This window comes from Lissotriton vulgaris, chromosome 8 (genome assembly GCF_964263255.1).
Source record: "Lissotriton vulgaris chromosome 8, aLisVul1.2, whole genome shotgun sequence".
Taxonomy (NCBI): domain Eukaryota; kingdom Metazoa; phylum Chordata; class Amphibia; order Caudata; family Salamandridae; genus Lissotriton; species Lissotriton vulgaris.
In genome coordinates this window covers 1171656773-1171677873 of record NC_141696.1, presented here as the reverse complement: position 1 = coordinate 1171677873, position 21101 = coordinate 1171656773, and the positions used below count along the sequence as shown (strand labels likewise).

The 21101-nt window shown below is 44.4% G+C and overlaps 1 protein-coding gene across 1 annotated transcript in view; it reads right to left on the bottom strand.

The window, feature by feature from the left end:
- Window positions 1-21101, bottom strand: part of FAM124A (family with sequence similarity 124 member A) — a 168026-nt gene that overhangs the window by 115546 nt on the left and 31379 nt on the right. The window contains exon 2 of the mRNA XM_086933443.1: window positions 1573-1604. Coding sequence (XP_086789569.1) covers window positions 1573-1604 — 32 coding nt within the window. The remainder of the gene's footprint in view (window positions 1-1572; window positions 1605-21101) is intronic.

The window sequence follows — 21101 nt, the reverse complement described above, 5'->3', positions numbered from 1 at the left end:
AATAATTTTCAGGCGATACTTGTGCGAAGAAAGAAGAGGTTTTCTCAGGATGTTGGAGCTTTCTAGGGGTCATGGACAGAGTGGAAGGACTCTGTTACGATGTCAGACCTGGGACGCGTGGGAGTTGATGTTTATGGACTGATTTTGCTCGTTTTGTGTAACAAATGATGTATTTTTCTCTGGTTGTAAGAAAAAATCATTTTATGGCTTTTCTGGCTGCTGTGAGTTTTGCATAAGGATTAAAGTGAAGGAAGAAAAGCATAATCCTCGCCTCGTGTCCTTAATAGAATTGAAACTTACCGTTACTAAGAAAGGCAAATTTTGATTCCTCCTCCCCTCACATGGTGAGATTTATGCACAAGTCGTGAGGTGTGCATCTCTATGTAAAAAAAGAACTAGAATATTAATGACTGAAAATGATCAGAACAAGAGGGCTAAGAGTGGTTGCTCTAGAGCTCTTTTTGTGTTTCGGGTCAGATTGGTTTATCATTAACAAACTCATTGTTGTCACATGGATGAATTGTCACACCAGGTGAGTCCAGATCAGAAATTGGATTTTTGGGTTTTATTTTGCCCGTATTTCTGTTCTATTCCAGCCCTGGACCCCTTGTGGTTTTGGTCTTTTTCTGCTTTGAGCCCTATGTATACCCGTTCTTCCTGTTGGAACCCGCTTTGAACTCAGTCCCTAGTGCAGTATTTTTCCCTAAAATGATTGGGAGTCTTGCATGTTTCTGCTTGCTGGCCTGTTCCTCTTTGTACATGAGTTCCTTTTATCTGGGAATGTGAGTGACTAAACGTCTGTATAGTTTAGAGCGTAGCAGGTAAGCGAGGGAGCGGTAAGTTCACAGCTCACTCAAGCACCTATAAGTGTAGATTAAATGGTGCCTCCGAACAAGACTATCATCCTTTACTCGAAGCAGTCTGATTACCCGCAAGCATGCACAGGCGTATGTGTGTATGTATGTATGTATGTATCTATATATATATGCACCAAACGTAACCAAATGTGATTTAGTGCACATGATAGAATGTGAGCCTGGACTCTACCTTCTCCAATTTCTGGGCTCTATCCTCTCTCTATAACAAGAAAAGCAGAACCCATGCCAGATTTGTTGGTCAGTCACTGACAGTTTGGATGCATGCCATTTCATTTATTTGTATGCAAATGCATTTTATCTGCATATCCTAAAATATGTAACAAGGATGTGGCTCTCATCGACCTTCGACTGACACCCGTGCGCTAGAGCCACATTTTCCCAAAGTGGTCCACACCTGCTTTTTACATCTACACGCACTGTGCCTCACTACAAGCCAAAAGTCAGATATATGCCTTAGCACAGCATCTGGAAGGAGGTGTGGGGTCTGCTACATCACTCAGAACTCCCCGCTGTTTGTAAGTCACAAGGGAACAGAAGACATGTGGCCAGTTGGCCTAGGACAACCTTTAGTATCACAACGTCAAAGGATTTTATGCCACAAATACATTTTATTAAAAAGGTATGTGTTCACACATAGATTGAAGCAGTACAATCATACAAAGCGTGCCAAGTACATAAACAAAACTGTACTTACTGCTGGTGGACGACATGCGACTGTAGTCAGACCTGCAAACAAAACACAAGAGTTGAAGTGCACTGCTCCACATCAATCGTCATAAATGGGCACTCTTTCCTAGGATTACTAAAGAGTACTCTAGCAACTAACACAGAATTAATCGGCCATGTTCTCTAAAGTACTCTAGAGCGATAAGTTGTGGTAGGATATCAACGAAGCATTGCGTGGATTGTGGTTCTAAATAGGTAATGTACACCATCAAAAGTATACAGCGTCAATCGAAAATCATTGACTATATGGCTAAAGCAGTAGAAACTGGTAGAACCCAAACAGATTACAAAGCTGTTTTCGCTTGGTAAAGAAGGCAAAATTGGTATTAACTGGAGATATGTGTTCAGCTGCGGGTATCACCCTGCGGTAGATGGCTGACAGCCGACAACCGGATTAGGTTTATTGCACCAATGACTGTGATGCTCGTTTAGAAGAATTGTGCTGGCAGCACATGGCAGAACACCCATTTTGCTGTCCTGGTGCCAGTAGAAATGGCACTGTATGGGCTAACACTTACACCAGTATCCCTTTCGTGCAGGACCATTATTGAAAGCTAGGTGGCCCACGGCAAAATATTTTAATGCGTCACCCATGTGTCTGGAAAATGTTTTTAGTGTCTCAGTGTTTACTCCCAATTTAGCATGTTCAATTCCAATGTCAACATTTGTGAGAGCAGTATTGTTGTGGCCACTGGCATGGTGGAAGTACTTGCAAAAAATATTTCCCACCAAAATGGCTGTTCTTCTGAAGTAAAATACTTTCTGCACCTGTAGAATTCTCTGCATTTGCCTCAAAACCTTAAATGAGCCTCAGCAATGTTACACTGCGAGAATTTCCACCGACAGATACAGAATTACATTTACGCTGCCCGATCAGTATAAAAAGAACATTTCGACTGGTTGACTAAAGTAAAGTGCGATTCTGCACGAGTCATTCAATGCAAGTTACATTTTGAACGGATTAAGCAGTGGATATATTCTCTTTTTAAAAAATATATATTTTTATTTGCATTTATAATCAACATAAACACAGTTGGCAAGTCACAGTTAATTATCCACACTCCCGGGCATCCCCCCGCCCCCCCCTCACACACCATCCGTAGTGACAGCGTCATGAACATCAAGTCAATAAGATCCAACCTCCTTCCACAATACATAATTCTGCTATACTCCGTCATCCCCCAAGAATTCTCCATAGGTCTCGGTCCCCTGGCCCGCCTTCCAGCAATTTGAAACAGAGCCTCAATCAGCAGGACGCTCAGGGCGTCAATCTGGTCCCAGACCCCATCAAAATCATGGTACTTTCTCCATTTTCCCCATACCCCGCGGAATTTCCGGGGACAACCCCAAGCTTTGTAGGAAAATCTCAAGCCCCCTCCTCCAGTCTCCCACTTGTGGAGGCGATGGTGCTCCCCACGCTGTTGCTAGATCCCTTTTCGCCACCACCAGGGTCAGCATCGCAAAGATCAGATGTGGGCGGCTCGAATCCACTTCGGAAGTTATCCCTAGTAAAACAAAATTTGGGTCCACTGCGAGCATTGCCTCTAACACCCTACTCAGGTCTCCCAGTATCTGTGTCCAATAAGTGTGAATAATGGGGCAGTCCCAGATGGTATGATAGAAGGTCCCCCGTGGGTGTCCACATCTGAGCCAACAGGAATCACTGGCTCCACCCATGCAATGCAGCCTGGCCCTGTCATAATAGACCCTGTGTAGTATCTTATATTGGATGAGTCGTAGTCGGGATTTAATCGTGACTTCTCTATGGTGCATCAGGGCCGCCTCCCAGTCTATTGTGTCCATCTCGCCCAAGTTCTGTTCCCATACCACTCTTAGTTTCCCTAATCTATCCAGCGTGGTATTATTCAGGGTCTTATATGTCAGAGATACTAGTTTATTGGGTACCTGTTCTTGTAACAAATGACCCTCTAACGGGGCATATTCTGGCAATGGAGAGGTGAGCGCCGCCTCAGCCTTCCAGGCATGGCACAGCTGTGCATATTTGAGGAACTGAGCAGGGTGCAGTTCATACTCGTCGCCAGGGTCCCATAGGTTATAAGCTCTCCCTTTGCCACCAGGTCCCCCAATGTGGAGATCCCAATATCATCCCACCCTCTAAAACTCGTGAGTTTGTGGAGCTCCCTCAACCATGTGCAGGTCCATATCGGCGTGTGTTTGGTCGGCTTATGCGACCACCCCATCATCCTCGTCGCCCTGTTCCAGACCTCTATAGTTATCTGGTGGCCGGTAGCAACCGTCTCTTTCCGACCCCCCTATAAAAATAGTGTAGGCTGGTGCGGCGTGCCATGGTGTCCCTTTCCAACCTATACGTTGGGTGATCCGCAGACGCGTGGAGCTATTCGGTTATCGGCGCCAAGTGTTCAGCCCAATAATGTGCCTCCACATCTGGCATGGATAACCCTCCAGTGGACAGCGCCAAACGCTTTTTCAGCGTCGAGAGAAAGGAACATGTGCGGATCCACCCACTCCTTCGCCTCCATAAGCCAGTTATGTGTCCATCGTAGATTTTGCCTAGTTGCCCTGTGTGGCAGGAATCCCATCTGATCCTGGTGTACCAGGCCTGAAATCACCTGGCGCAGGGGGAAGGGCCAAGACCGTCGCCAAGAGCTTAGCCTCCACATTCAGGTGGGAGATTGGTCTATAAGACATGCAGTCCTCAGGGGGCCTGCCCTGTTTATAATATAGGCACAATTGTGGCCATCCGCAGGTCAGATGGGAGGATACCCTCTTGTGCTGCGTCCTTAAAGAGCGCCAGGAGGTGAGGCGTCAACAGATCAACACCTTTTTAAAGAATTCCACCGGGAGTCCATTTGGACGGGGACTTCCCTGGCCGGAGCCTGGCTATCGCCTCTCTAATTTCCGTGGCCGATACATCTCTGTTTTGTACTTCCCTACTGTAATCTGGGAAGATTATTATGTGGGTATTTTCATGTTGTATTTCCCCTAGCTTCCAGGCCTCCCCGAGTACCATATTCCTGTCCAGGAAGTTCAGAAAGCGCGCTATCACTGGCCTAGCCTGTGCCCCCACAGGTAGTCAGGCCAGTAGTGCCAGATGGGCTCTTTTTATGACAAAACATGAGGAGAACTTGTCCGCCGGAAAGGTGTTCCTCAGCCAGGTGTATAAAAAGTCTGGCATGTTTGTCCCTTCAATTCCTTCTCTAAAGCCCACAAAGCGAAGATTATTACGTCGGACCCTGTTTTCTGCATCATCCACCCTCCATAGCAGGTCCTTATGAGAGGATTGGAGTTCCTTCATACCTTTGTGAAGGTCGTGTACTGAGTCTTCCACCTCGCCCAGTCGTGTCTTTGCTTCGGTGACCCTTCCAGCTAGGCGTATAAGCGCTAACTCTGTCCCCACCGCGCCAATCTGGCCTTCTAGCGCCGTCCTGGATCGCTGGAGAAGGGTATCTGTAGCTGAGCGGACGCCCAGGCGCTCCTCCTGCGGGGGGGGATGACCTTCGCATACTGGTCCATTTTGTCTTGCCGAGGTGGTTTCGGGTCCCTGCCCTTTCCCATGTTGAGGTCTCTCAGGTCAGGTTGTGGTCAGCCTCCACTTCCCTGTGCCCCGTAGTCAAGATCACCCTCGGCTTGTGGTACGGGCGATGCCTGCCTATCGTGCATGCGAATGGGCTGCCTCCCAGGGATGTAGTGTCACGGGGGGCAGCCAAATCCAAGCAGGATCTCGGATACATGGGGGGGGGGGGGAAGCGGCCAGCATGGCACGCCAGCCAACCACCAGGCCCCACTGCCCGGAGACACAATCCTCAGGCAGCTGCTCCCCTCTCCCTCAGTCGGGCGGCCCTTACTCAGTGTTCTTAGCCACCTGCAGGCGTTACTCTCAGGAGTGTCTCCACCTGATGCCAAGATTATTGCCGCCCTGTCACAGGGGCAGTGTAGCCGTCCTCAGTGCGAATAGGCTGTCCCAATCTTCTGGGGTCCCCTTTCTGGCTGCACCCCCAGACCCGACCCAGCGCTCAGTGGCAGTGGTGCTATCACTGATGCACAGTCGTCAATGGGGGGGGGGGGGGCAGCCCAGGGGCCCGGTCGCAGGCTCCTGACATCCCATACATTGCGGCCTTCCCTGGCGTCCTCTCTCACTCCTTTAGTGGCAACCCCTAGCGCAGGGCCCTGCGTGCCATGCTGGGGGGGGGCGCTCACTCCGTCAACATGCAGCCTCGGTCTAGGCACCCGCCCCCTCAGCTCCTCACCGCCACAGCACCAACTTGTTGCTCCTCCACCGAACCAGGGGCAGGTTCATGGACGCTGGGGGTGGGAAGGGTCCATCTGTTGCGGTATCTCACGCCCAGCTGCGCTGTACTAAATCGGGGGCCCAGTGCGAAGGTGCCGTCTCCCTGCGCCTCAGGTCAGGTCCATCTCTGCATGGCCCCGCACTCCTGCGGGTCCTCCTTCACGCAGTCGGCCACTCTGCCACGGCTCCTAATCGCTCCGTTCCGCTTCGCTGGGGCGCGTACCCACTCTCACCGCATGGAGGCTCCCTCCCCGCTCAGAGGCTTCCTGGGAGTCTCCGCCTTCAGGCCCGTCTCCGCAGCTCCGTTCCCAGCCACGGCAGCAGCCCTCAGTCCCGATGGGAAGGGGCTCCTTCTTCGGTCTGCTACGTCCTTCCAGCCCCGGCCGTATCTCCAAGGTTAACAGCCCTTTCTGGGCGCTCCAAAGGTCGTTCAAACGGGGCTCAGTACACCGGGGCAGCCCCTGTTTTCTCCGCGGTCCCACAGTCCCAGGTCTTGGGCCGCGAGGCAGGGCCTCAGTCTCTCAGTCTCTGTGCGGCGCCATCTTGGGGTCTCCCAGCTCGTCCGGGCAAATCCAATTTCCAGCCTTCAGGGCTCAAGTAGGATAGCTTGCCCCCCAATTTCAGCTGCAGGTTACAATGGGGCATAATTTCAAGTATTTAGCAGTGGTCTCTGGGTCTGCAGGGCACCGGAATCGATGGCGTATAAAGCTTTCAGCCGGAGCTCGGCGAAAGCGCGTCCTACTCGGCCATGCTGTTGGCCACACACCCGAGTAGTGGATATATTGTTAATGCAAGGATCTCTCAGCGCAAAAGGCGTTTCGCACTGCAACATTTGCACTTGTCCTGGTACAACACTGCCCGTTTACAGGTTGGCACAGTCCTCAGTGCAATCTTTCAAATTCAGACACAGGTATTCAGAACTCTACACTTACCTGTGAGAAGAACCTAGCAATTAAGATATCAGCAGCAGCTGACACTTAGGGTTCTAAATGGCACAACAGGATAATTTAGTAATATCCAAATACATCCAAACAAGGCTCTCAAGAATAGCAATTTATTTCCAATCATATTTGCTTGAAATAGAATCTGGTTTGTGGCTGGGTTTTTAAAAAAAAAGAGTTTTTATGGTTTGTTATGCAATATTTTGTGGGATAGGTTTACATTTGAGAAAGTGTGTGTTTTTGCTTTACGGGGCGTAACTACAACCATCTGAGCATGACAGTGTTGTGTGTGTTTCCCATTCACCTACAGAACCAGTCATTCTGTTTAATTATATACCATAAAATACTCCTTTATGTGCTCTTGTATAGCGGAAAAAAGTTATATTCCATAAAACATTTACCTTAAGGCCTTTGAAGAAGTGTACAAAAGTGGCAAAACTATGGCATTCATCTTCAAGCTATTTTCCATAACCAGTATCTGGTGTCCCTCACATGAGCACATTTTGATTGATCATGCATGAAAAGTAGGACCATCACACATGAAGGAGGCAACAGCGGCATAATATTTTGGTAAATGTTCATTTTAGACTAAAAATAAAATGACCAATGTACAAAATAGTGGTTGCAAAACTCTGGTCTCAATTTGCGACCAGTATTTTCAGGATAACACAAAATAATTTAATCAACCACCCCATGTGCTAATACGTCAGTTAGTAACGTTCAGATTTGAAGTGGGCTGTAATTCGACCTAACTCATGAATAATGAGATAGGCTGCAAATTATGACTCACTTCGATTAGTGGCTATCACAAGTATCCCAAATGGCTTCCCACCTGAACTTAGGAGTTGGTCATTTTTTTAATGCTTTGTTACCGGGTTTCGGTCATATATCATTGGTACATCTCATAGTAATTCAGTATGTGGCATAGTCACCTATAATACACCACTTGCAAATAGTGAATGGGTATGAAGTAGGAATCCCATTTCAGGATTTGGTAGAAGGTTACAGCCTCCTAGAATGTGATGGGTACATAAGAAAAACCTATTTTGCGGTCGAAAATTCATAACTAGAGTGTTTGCAACCTTAAACTAGGTTTGTACAACAGGCCATAATATCAGCCTATGCCAGGCAGGAAATATGTTTTCAGCTCTATCTCTTTTTTTTGTAAAACCCTTCAGAGGTAAGGTCTTGATCATCAGCAACTTTAATTTAGTCATGGATGCTCTCATGAGTCTCTGTTGCAGCCTTCAGTGTTCTGTAGGACTTTCTTCACTTTAGGAGTAGATAAGCAAAGTTGTCAGGGTTTTCTGAGCCTGCTGTTTGCAATGAAGGTTTGACAGCCACTGTACAAGTGGGTAAGGTTTGTGAAAGTATCAACAAGGGGGAAAATAAGAAGGACGTACAGCGGAGGGGGTTGCAGCCCCTCATCCTTCTAGACCTATCATCTGTCTTCTACACCGTCTCCCACCCATCCCATTCCAACAACTCTATGAAGCAGGACTGCAGTGACTCGCCCTCAAATGGATCTGCTCCTTCCACACTAGAAGAACACAAACTGTCAACATGCCTCCCCATGCCTCTGAGGTATGAGATTATATTATGAAGTCCAGCAGGGCTCCTCGTTCAGCCCAACACTCTTCAACATCTACATGATCCCGCTGGCTGACGTCATATGAGCTGACAAGATAAACATGCGCACTTACGCAGACGACACACAACTGATACCTTCTCTCTCAGACAAAACACCCAACATCAGGAACAAGTTAACCATATGCCTGACAGAAATAGCCACCTGGATGAAATCCAATTGCCTCAAATTGAACTCAGGCAAGACTGAGATGGTAGTCTTTGGAAGAACGCCTTACCATGGGACACCATTTCTTGGAATCATCATAGACAACAAAATAGAAATGACCGCCCAAGTTAACACAGTGGTCTCAGCGTGCTTCAGTACACTAAGAATGCTGAAGAAAAATTTCAAATGGCTATCAGGACAAGAAAACAGTCACCTAATCCCTTATCACCTGCAGACAGGCTATGGACGCACCCTGTATGCAGGGATTACCAACCCGCCCACAAGAAGACTGCAGATCATCCAAAACGCAGCAGCTTAGGCCACATCACACTACACTTCAAGGACCTCAGCTGGCTTCCTATACACATGTGTGCACACTTTAAACTCCTCACCCACATCTACAAAGCTCTCCACAACACTGGCCCTGCCTACCTGAACATCCGCATTCAATTCTACCAACTTTCCAGGCGCCTCTTCTCTACTAGTCTATCTCTAGCACATATCCAGTGCAGTCACAAAAGCAGAGCAGGTGGCTGTGTTTTCTCATATTTGGCCCCCCAACGCCTGGAGCGACCTCCCACAACACATCAGAACCTCCTCCTCTTTCTTGACATTTCCAAGAAGCTGAAGACATGGCTTATGAGTAAACCCCCGGGGCTGGCTTCACGTATCTGCTGCTGAGTGCCTGGTCACCCTCATGGGGGATTGGTGTGCTATAAAACACAGATAACATAACACAGATCCTGAAGGTGGTGCAAAAAGGAATAACACCTCCCACGGAGGCACAGAAGACAGATAATAACCCATGCAGGGAGAGGTATAAGGAGATGATGTCCTGCTCTTAGTATCCAGAACTACTCCCTAATGGAAATTCCATATGGACAAGCAGACATGGTGCATGGGCAAGATAACTGGGGATGTGCTTCATGGCGTGACCATAAATGTGCCCTGGCACTTAAAACTGCTGTGAAGGATGAGAGGGAGGAACATGGCGGCAGCAGGCTAGCGGCTGCTGCGAGGCTCCGATCCTGAAGCCCTAGTACGAGTCAGTATGGGTCTCTTTCCCACTTTTTGGAACGGGATTACGATGGATCTCAATGCAGGTTGTGCAGGTGAGTGAGAAAGTTGCATTTTGTGTGCTTTTGGACGCACGGCAACTTAGCTTTGTTCTTGTCTTTTCCCCGCGCTCTCGGACCGAGAGTGACTGCAGAATGATCGCAGAGAACGTGAGCATGAAGCAAAGGGCGCTGAAGCAGGAGGCTCTAGGACCCACACGGCAGGCTGAATGAGAGAGCAACACGAATGGGCTTGTGAGCGGCGGTACACCAAGGAGCCGGTTACCGGACAGCTGTATCGTGTTACAGGTGAAGCGTTACTGTCGGCATTAGGAGCAGGACCCCGGCGCATTGAGAATGGTTCACGAGGCAGCGTGGTACGAACACAGGCAGAACAGACTATAGAGCGCATAAGACCTAGGGTAAGCTGCTATAGAATTAGGCTCCGCACGAGAGCAGCCCTATGGTATCGGTCCACCCTGTCCATAAGCCACGAACCTTTACCGCGTTTTCTCCCTGTGTCTGTATCTTGTTGTGGCTCTGTTGTTTGTATGGATACAGACAAGGGAATTCCTGCAACACGGCAATCTACCTCGGGAAGTATAAGTGCCTCCAGAAAAGGGGATATAGCGGAGGGGCTCGTATTGGCAAATGGGCCTGAACAACACCCCAAGGTGGGAGTAACTATTGGCGAGCAAAAGAGTGCTGTTAAAAATAGATACCAGCTTCGCTCTAGACAGGAACTTAAGACAAAAGGAGTCCTAAATACTGCCGACTTGGTCGAGGCTGGTAGTAAAGGTCCAGAGCCAATTTCACCTGGCAAACAAAGTAGAAAAGGGGGAGCGAAGAGGGGTAAAGCTAAGGGCTCAAAACAATTTAAATCGCTTAAAGGTACTCCGTCACTTAAGAGTTACTTTAAGATAATGGAGCATGCGGTGTCTTCCAAAACAAACAGCATAGAAATAAATGGAGGGGAAGGAAGTTTAAACAAAATCTCTCAAGGGTTGGTGAAGCCCACTGCCGACATTCCTGTCGTAATAGATATGTCAAATAAATCGAATAAACCGAACAAACTGACCCAGATAGCAGTTTCCCCGCTTCTAGTCACTTTCCCCTTGAGTAACAAATATGTGGCTTTGGAATCAGCTAACTTCTCTGAGATAACTACTGAAGCTGTCTCTGTCTCTGTAACTGAAGTAACTCCACAGTCTCCAGTCAGTCATATAAGGGACATCAATCAAGAAACTAGTCATGGAAGTGAGTTGGCACAAAATACTACGCAGGATACTGAACCCCAACTTCTTCACACTGTGACGGTGCCAAATCAAGGAAGTAATGACTCTCCTTTTTTCCCGACTGAGGAAGAAGGGGCTTGTGGAAGCACTGATTTGGCAGATAAAAGTCTTGGATCCTTACTACAGTCTCTAAGAGGAGATTTACTAAGTAGATTTGAGACCTCTGAAAAAAATCAACAGCGTCTGCATGATAGATTTGACCTTCTAGAGGCAAAAATTGAGGGCATCAGTACTAGAACTAGTACACTGGAGGGGAAGGTTTCATCACTTTCAGAGACCTCAAACATCAATTCTAAAGACATAGCAGCCTTGAAAGCCCAGAACCGATCTCTGGCTATGGATCTGGAGAGATTGGAAACCCAATCCCGTCGGAATAACCTGAGGATCTTAAAAATTCCGGAAGGGGCCGAGGTGGAAGATATAAAAGGATTTGTCTGCAGACTACTACGTGAAGATATCCTCAAAGACCGTCCGGATATTGATCTAGAAGCAGAAATACAGAGGGTACATAGAGACCCGTATAGGTTGCATCCAGACAGAAAGGCTCCCAGGAAGATTTTGGTATATTTCCAAACTTATAGCGTGAAAGAACTGATACTTAATAGATGTGTATCACGCACTTCTCTACATTTCCGAGCTAACCCATATCACATCAGATCGGATATTGGTGGTAAAACCACTCAAAGGCAGTGGGAGTTAGGGTCCAGAATGCCAGAATTACGTTCCATGGGGGCAAATGTACAAATGAAATTTCCAGCACTTCTTAAAATAATGTGGAATAATAAAATGTACACGTGCCAGTTTCCAGAGGAAGTAGATGCAGTCCTTGATAGAATGAAGGCCCAGAAGGAATAGCATAATTAGAGATAGTTTAGTTGTTGCATTTTCTCAAATCCTTTCCACTTTCAGGGGAGGTTAGAGAATGTTTGTGAGTGGGGTGGAAAAAAAAAAAGGGGAAAGGGGAAAAAAAAAAGGAATACTAAATAAAACTTTAAAAAAAACATAAAAAAAAAAAAGAATACTAATTAAAGCTTAAAAAAAAAAATCAATACATATATTTAGTTAAAAGTTTCCACGAATAAATAGGTAAGACAGGGAAATGAGACCCGTACACATTCTTTTTCTTTACTTTTGAGTGGGGCAATCAGGATTGTGGGGCCTCCTAGGGCGTATTTTCGCCAATCAGGAAGGAAGGGTTCCTCGGGGGGTGGGTGGGCGGTTCAGGGGAAGGGGTAAAAAACAATTAAAAATGTCCTCATGCACCATAAATAAGTATTTTCCTTTTGCCAATTATTATTGTTATAAGGTACTACGCTCTGTTATCAGCCACAACCAAAAATTACAATTTGCTGATGACTCAAGCTAGCCATACTATAATCCTTTCCTGGAATGTGAATGGTTTAGGGAGTTATAAGAAACAATTTAATGTATCTCACTTCTTAGAAAATGCTGGAGCGTCATTAATTTTCTTACAGGAAACTCACCTGGAAGCAAAAGAATGTAGAGATATTTTTATAAAACATAAGTGGGTTCAGGATATTTTTTGCTCCAAACAATCGGGCACCATGAGAGGGGTGGCAATTATTATCTGTGCCAATAAAGGAATAATTGTTCACGATTGGGCTACAGATCAGTCAGGGAGGTGGTTGGCTGTAGTGGTATCAGTGGGTACTGCTAAACTTTTATGCGGGGTTTATTATGGCCCAAATGAAGACAATCCTTGTTTCCTTCATAAATTAGTAAGCTATTTACTACAATTTTCTATTCCTATAGTGCTAGGGGGAGATTTTAACCTGTTATTGGACTCAGAACTGGACCGCACTTCGAAGGCTAGATATAATTGCCCAAAGAAATCAACCTTTACTCTGAAAAATATTATCAAGGAGTATACGTTATGTGATGTCTGGAGAGTTAAACACGGTTCCCAGAGAGAGTATTCGTTTTATAGCAATAAATACCATCAGTTTTCCAGGATAGATTATTTCTTGCTTGATAGAGCGATGTTATCAAATACACTTTCTATTGCGTATATTCCGAATGGATTATCGGACCACTCTGTGGTCAAGTTGTGCATTAACATCCAAAAAAGAAATCCTTTAGAATATAGGTGGACCTTGGATAGGACTATTCTACTGAAAGCAGATTTCAATACTAGAACTAAGGAAAGTATAGCAGAGTTTTTCTTATTTAATAATGACTCAGCTCCAGATCGGATTATATGGGACGCTCTTAAGTCTTTTTTAAGAGGTATATATGGTTCCCAAATGGCTTTGAACAGAAAGTTAATTAAAGAAAAGGATGTAAACGATCTTAATTTAATCAAAATAAAAGAGCAGCAACTTCTCTATGCCATCTCTAATGATCAAACAGAGATATTAAGGTTGGAAAAAGAACTAGAAGATTTACAAACTAACCACAGACTAATCTCTGAAAAAATACTAAGAGATAAGTGGGAGGTAAGCAAGTTGCGTAATTTTGAATATGGGGAAAAATGCGGATTATTGCTTGCCTGGAAAGCCAGGTCTGAGAGGTCTAGAAATAACATTAAAACTCTAATACAACGAGGAACTGGCGTTGTTTTGTCAGAAGATGAAGATATCAAAGAGGAGGCCAGATCTTTCTATGAAGATCTTTATCGCGAAAAAGTGAATAGCTCATCCGACGAACTAGAAAATCTGGATATCCTGAGAAATTTAACACAATTGAGCAATGAAGATATATCCTTTCTGGGAAAAGAAATTACTGAGGGGGAAATTAGATCTCAACTGGAGAAAATGGCAAGAAAGAAAGCTGCAGGTCCTGATGGGCTCCCGACAGAAATTTACAAGGATAACTTGGATGAATTTATAGTTCCAATGCAGAAATTATTTAATAAAATTTTCATCCAGGGTCAGCAAATTCCGCCTTCTTGGCTGGATGCAACCATTTCATTAATTGTGAAACCGAACAAAGACCCAGAAAGAATAGAATCATATCGGCCTATATCTTTACTCAACTCGGATTTAAAAATGTATTCAGGTATCTTAGCAAACAGACTCGCTAAGGTGATAAAAACTATTATACATCCGGACCAACGCGGATTTATTCCGGGCAGACAATTAAACGAACTCACATTTCAAGCAATCGGAGCCATTGACTACGTAATTCAAAATAAAGAACCATTGGCCATAGTTGCAATAGACGCTGCTAAAGCTTTTGATCAAGTAAACTGGCAATATTTATGGTTAACGATAAAGAAATTTGGCTTCCCCGAAATTTACATCAAAAGTGTGGAGTCTTTATATAGAGGTCCCAGAGCCAAGATTCTGGTTAACGGAGGGCTGTCAGAATGGTTCAACATTGGTAGAGGAACAAGGCAAGGATGCCCCTTGTCTCCACTGTTGTTTGATGTCTATATTGAGCCTTTTGTTTGTTCTTTAAGGCAAGATTATATTATTTCTTCGTTTAAAATTGGTGAATTATCAATCAGGACAGCGTTGTATGCAGACGATCTTCTTTTGTACACTTCAAACCCCCTTGTAGCAATTCCTAGGTTATTTATGCTCGCGGAGAGCTTTGGTTCTGTCTCAGGTTACAGTATTAACAAGGACAAAACTGAGATTATGTGTTGGAACAACTTACTCCCTATCCCAGAAGCTAAGTGTAAAATGAGATGTTTAGGTATTCATTTAACCCAGAATATAGACGATATTCCAAAGGCTAGTTGGGAAATTGTGGTAAAGGAGATCAAAAAACTTCTGTCTAAGTGGAACACTCTGCCTTTAAACATCTATGGCAGAGTTAATCTTGTTAAAATGATCATCTTACCTAAGGTAACATTTTTGTTTAATTCCATTCCTTTAGTTTTCAGTAGAAAAGATATTCGTAATCTGAAGGTAGAATAGGGTCTTTTATTTGGGCATCAAAATCTCCAAGGATAGCTTGGAAGAAGCTAAGGAGAGGATTAAAATTAGGTGGTTTAGCTCTCCCTGACTTATTATTTTACTGTTATGCCTTCCAGCTTAAAAACTTTAGGATATTAGCTAACAAATTGGATTTTACCTCAAACAGTTTACTGTTCCAGGCTATGCTGCAGGATCTCCCTTATGGTACCGATTATTTTCTGTTTAAATTTGGTGACAAAAAGTTCTTCAAAAAAGTCAGGCTGAAAGTTTTAAAGGCTGCTCTATACTTCTGGTCGCAGGTGTGTAAGCTGTTGTGTATTCAGTACTACCACCAATACTCCCCAATTTGGGACTCACCTGGTACCCCGGATTGTTTGATAGACCAACTGGCTCTCCCTTTAAAAAGAGCAGGTCTCCTGAAATGGGGGGACCTATGTGATGCATCGAAAGTTTTAAAATGGGAATTCCTAGCGGGCTTAACTGGAGGGACGCTCACGAGGTTTAAGTACTATCAACTTTCGGCTTGGTGGGGAAGTCAAAACTGGGATACAAATGATGAGAACTCACTCTTAGAGTTATTTAGTAATTCTAGAGAAATGAAAAGGGAGACGGCACAATGGTATAATCTATTATTGAATAATAAAGATAACTTGGAAACAGAGATTGTGAAAATATGGGATCCTTCCTCAGTTCATATAGCTGAGGAATTAGAGAAATTGTGGATAGATTCTTTCTCATTATCTCAAAAAATAATTAAACCTTCTAACCTAAGAAGAAATCACTTATACACATTGCACAGAGTGTATTGGACCCCAGCGAAACTTTCTAGGATCTCTGGGGTGCAATATTTTTGCCCAAGGTGTAATCTAATGAGCGCAAATGATATCCACATGTTTTTCGAATGTCCTAACATAGGTAATTTTTGGGAACTACTGTGTAAGTTTTTAGAAGAGGTACTGTCGGTCCCAATTCAATGTACATCCAGATTAGTTTTCTTTGGCCTATTACCTGATTACGTGTTCAACAGTAACTTGTCACAGTTTATTTTTTATGTAATAGTCATCGCTAGAAGAGAGATCTGCAAAGCATGGAAGTCTGTATCCCCCCCGAAGTTTGCAGATTGTCTTAAAAATATCATGGCGGTGAGTAAACTTGATATCTTATGCGGGGGTGAAAAGTCTGTCAACTTGTGGTCAGCATTGACTGCCTGGATCGAAAAATAAGTCAATAGTCCAATGATTATGCCAGAGGTAAGTGGTCCTGTCCTTCCTTAGCAGCAAGTACCATTACGAAAGGAAGTTGGACGGGTAACGACCATTCCTCTGGGCAATCTTCTACAGCTATCCACAAACACGAGGGCTGGAAAGGACAGTTTGTGACAGTGGCTTGAAGAGCGCCTATTTTAGAGCATTCATTAACTGGTGGCATGTATGAGGACAAAAAGAAAAAAAGAAAAAAAAAACTGCTGTGAAGGCTGGTATGAATAGAGAGAACTTACCAGCCTGTCATGTTATGCACCTCTCTTCTCGTGCTAGAGGAACAATCACACCAATGCACTCTAACGTCTTAAGTCATTCACTTTATGCACATGTGCCTTAAGGGTTCTAGTATGCCCTCTAATAAACTGTTCCATTTCTCATCTGCAGGTATTCCAGAGGGTTTTCCTCTGAGGTACAGCAGTCTCAATTCCAAGTTTCTCTATTTGGCTGCTTGCAACTCCTGTTAAGTCCAGATTCTTTGTCATTTACTTTGGTCTAAATGTCAAGATGTGGCCATGCTACAAATGCCCAAGCACTAGCGCACAAACCTATTCATCATTTAAGGGTCTGACAAGAACTTACAACCCAGACCCTGAATCATACAACAAGGAAGGAAGGAGTGAGGCTAAGTGACTAAGATTATTTTCAAAATATATTGCTTCTTGGCACTCTGACCAAGATCGATCAGTAGATGCAGGGTGATGCGACAACTTTTTTGGCCCCTTCACAGTAACATTTTGCAACATTCCTGAACACTCAGGAACGGGAGAACACTTTGCTTTTGTAGTGCCATTCTATTACTTCTGGCATTCTGGGTTCCCTCCAAGTCTTGTAGTATCTTCGAACCAGCAGCAGCGTGGCAAGGATGTCACAGGCCCTGGTGAAAGCAAGGGAAATAATCAGGTTCCAGTGCTTAAATTGAGCCGTTGGTTGCCAGAGCTCACCACTGGCACTTAATTGTCAACACCGGCGCTTGTGACAGTCTGCCACAAGGTGGCGCTGCCTGACCAATTTAGAGATGACAATAACAACAGCTAGTTATTAATTCAATATACATTAAAATGACTATTACCTGCAGCTCAAGCCATTCTTACAGCTTTGGGGGCATTCAATAGTCAGAATTGTCACTCTTGCAAGAGTGTGATGGTTAGTAGTTGTGTTGTTACTATCATTGGCAGCACAGCACGGGCAAAATGTGGTGGAAGCGGCGGTATAGTCCTGGCGAGAGCCCTGGCACTTTTTTTTACAAATTAAGAACTGCAGAGTTCAATGGGCCAGGCGTCACTGCACCTGCTGCACCAACAGTAGCTACGCCCCCGCGCCTCAGTCTGTCCTAGAAATATTGGCGATACGAAAATGTTATTTGATTTAACGAGTAAGAGAATCTGCTCAAACTATGCAATATTAAATCAGTACCAGACAAATACAAGAACTTAAGTCACACGTTCTACTCACAGTAGTTTTAAAGTGCCTTATGCAGGTCTTTGGCAAACCTTGCAGATAATTCAGGAAATGAGTCTGTATCGGGTGCTGATTCCCTGCTGTCAGATTCATTACAAAACATCTATATTTGTAAATACACTGCACTATTGTGGAAATGTAATCAGGCAACTGGATGTCCACACCCTTGCTCTGGGTTTGTTTTACATTCTCCAGATAATCAAAACAAAAAGGCAGTGTCATCCTCTTCCTAATGTGCATCCAGAAAGACTACACAATAACAAAAAAGACTTAATGTTATTTTACTGGACGGCTAGGACAATGTACTTATTTCATTAAAAGCAAACTTTACCAAGTAAGTAACTATTGTGTAACTGGGGCACCCATATTGAATTTCTTCTCTTTGCGAAATGAAACAATATGTCCCAACTCTTTATCTCCTGCAGAAGCAGTCCAACCCCATGACCTTCTATTTGTGTCCTTTTGTCAGTCTCTGGTGACAGACCGACATACTGCAAGGAGAGGGGAATTAATTCATGTCCAACCCACGTACATTTTCCAAAGTTTTTTCTGTCAAGTATTTAAAAGTAGGATTTAACACCATGGACCCTATAAAACACTTGATCACCACAAATGTGTTACTATAGCATTATAGTATATAAAACAGTATTATTATTCGTGTTATTAATATTTTTATTATTAGCTTTTAGCATAATTTATCAAATAAATGTAGAAAAAATAAGTGCAGTGGCCCAAAGCTTTCTTACAAGTTCACTGCAGGCATTGCCAAAAATGGTAGGGTTACCTAATCCAGTGCTTAATTTGAGCCGGTGGTTGCCTTGCACTTATTTTTGGGGACCGGACTTATTTCACCACATCAGACATTTCCCGAGGCCAAGAGAGAGAAAAACAAACAAAACGAAAAGACAGAGGAAAAGAAACACAGAAAATCCATCATCAAGGTAGAAAGCAGACACCTTTAAGAGTGAGATAACGTGACAAGGAGGGACTGGCAGTGAATTTAAGAGACCTGAGGTGGATTCAGGACTGTGCACCTTTGCTATTCGAACTCTGACATTTTATAGCACCAGAGGCAGGTGCCCAAAGCAAATTTGGGTTTACAGATTTCTACCCAGCATGCATCATGATTCACTGAAACGTCATGTGTAAGATTATTTAAAAAATAAATACATTATTCTGAGGACAGTACAGATATGGCCTGAAATAGTTTTAAAGGTGGGCCTGCCTAACCTGGTCCTCTTTTGGTTATTAGACATGTATTTCCATTTGCTGCACAAACCAGACCATTTCCCCTCTTTAAAGGGACAGTCTTAAGACGTGATGAGGGCTCCTTCTTTTGCTGAAACAATCACAGGAAATTCGACTAAACATCAACTTCCCAGAGGGCTACTTTTTATCTTGACATGTGAAAGTGGAGTTCAAAGCTGCAAGTATTCTGCCAGGAGCGGCCACTAGGGAAATAAAGTGGTGCGGCATTGAGTTATTATCATTTGATCTTTCCTTTGAAATCAGTGGGGCGATGCTCCTTCGCCTTATCGGAGAGCCACCACTGTATTCTACTCCAGCTTTCGTGAAGTTGTCTAGCCGTAGTTGTCTAGAAAACTTTGCATCTTCACCAAGTTGTGAGATTTTATGCCTCTGTCCAATTAGCATGAAGATCGTACCTCTAACAACAGTTTATATCACAAAAGGTAAATGTGTAGCGAAAAATTTAACGCATATCTGCAACTGTGCACAAAAAGAACTTGCAGAGAAAAAGCCTGAAAACATTTCCATTTTGCTTGGATAAGATTACAGGTAAAACCATCTGCCAATTTAACTCACAGGCAAACTTCATGAAGGGCGTAAAGCAGAAATTCTTAAAACTTCATCAGTGTAGAAAAACTTTATATATTCTTACTGTTTAATTCTCAGGTTAATATTTGTCACCAACATTTGAACAAATCTTTATTCGTTTTTTATCGTGGAAGACATTATTTGGTTATCACCTTAATAAAAAAATAATTTTAGTTACAGCAGAGGACAAACTGTCACAAAGTACAACATGAAATATATTTTAATGGTATTATTGCTCATGAGAACTAACGTGACATAATAAAAGTACAGCATCTCACCAATGTTTTAACCTAAGCTGAACTGATAAAGTGGTTGTGTCAGCCAGCATCAGACCAGTGGTTAATCTGTGGAAAAATAAGTGCCGGGGCTCGCTGCAGGAGGCAGCTTGCTCCAGCCCATGTCTCCTGTTAGCGCCGCCTAAAACAGACCCAACTCTGAAAGTGGGAAGAGGGTGTGGCATAGTGGTCAGACCTGCCGACTTCGGTGCTGGGGAACCAGATTTGAGTTTAGGCATTGGCTCAACATCCTGGGATTCTGTGCAAAATACTTAATCTCCCTGTAAATGAATGTGTCCTTAACTGGTGCTCATAAAAAGTGCTGGGGTTGATGATTAAGTGCCAGTGCTGAGCAACGGAAACCACCGGCTCAAATGAAGCACTGAAGCAGACCCTGCTCAAGACAAACCTCACAGTCCTTCTCACTGAGAGGAACCGGCAGCGTAGTGCGGAAGTTATTGCCCGCTGAGCCCGACTCATGGAGCGCCCCATGAACCATCATCTCACTCTTGACTAGGCTTGTTTTTGCCAATTGATTTTAAATCATTGCAGCTATTTCTGAAAGACAAACTAGCATGCTAACGATTTTGTCTTGTGTCCAAAAAGGGATGCCAAAGGCAGAACAGTTGATTCAAATGCACACGATATTTAGTAGAGAAAAATAAATACATACAAATTATGGTTTAAAAGCATGGGGAGGGGAGTTTGTTTGGGAGGATTCATATACAAACTATAATCAATAAACATACAAGTGCAATGTGCAATGAATATGGAAAAAGTTTCTGCAAGGATATTTATTATTTACCAGTTATGAATAAGGGCCTGATTATGAGTCTCCGCCTCACAGGGCCGTGGCGGTGTCAGTCCAGCCACTGCCGCACTGGCGGTCCGACTGTCCCATTACAAGTTGGGCAGTCGGATCGCCTTTGTACTGCCACAAGCGCCAGTGTTCAGAGATCCCTGGTGGTGGAACAGTGAGTGGTCTTGAGGCCGCCATATGCTTGGCGGGACCTCCGTGGGGCCGCCAAACATATTACGAGTTTCCTCTCAGCCATAGTTTTAATGGCGGTTCCTCCTTTATGAAAACTGTGGTGGAGAGGAAACAAATGGGCCATACAGGGCCTCTTGTAGCCTCTGGGCCATGGGGTGCATGCAGGCGGGCACATGCTTGGCAGGTACTGCCTTTGATATTCCCATTAGGCACCGCCGTGGGGATGCCAAAGAGCTGCCTGCCAGTGACTAAAAAAGTTATAATCTGGCGGTCGGTGTGCACATGGGTTTGGTGGTGCGGGGTGGTGGTGTGGTGGTGGTCCAACACCACCAAACTCGTAACCAGGCCCTAAGTCTTCTAAAGACATATCCACATTGACCCAATCAGCAGCTTCCACCGCCCTGCACCAACACCCTCAACTACACTCCTTTCTGT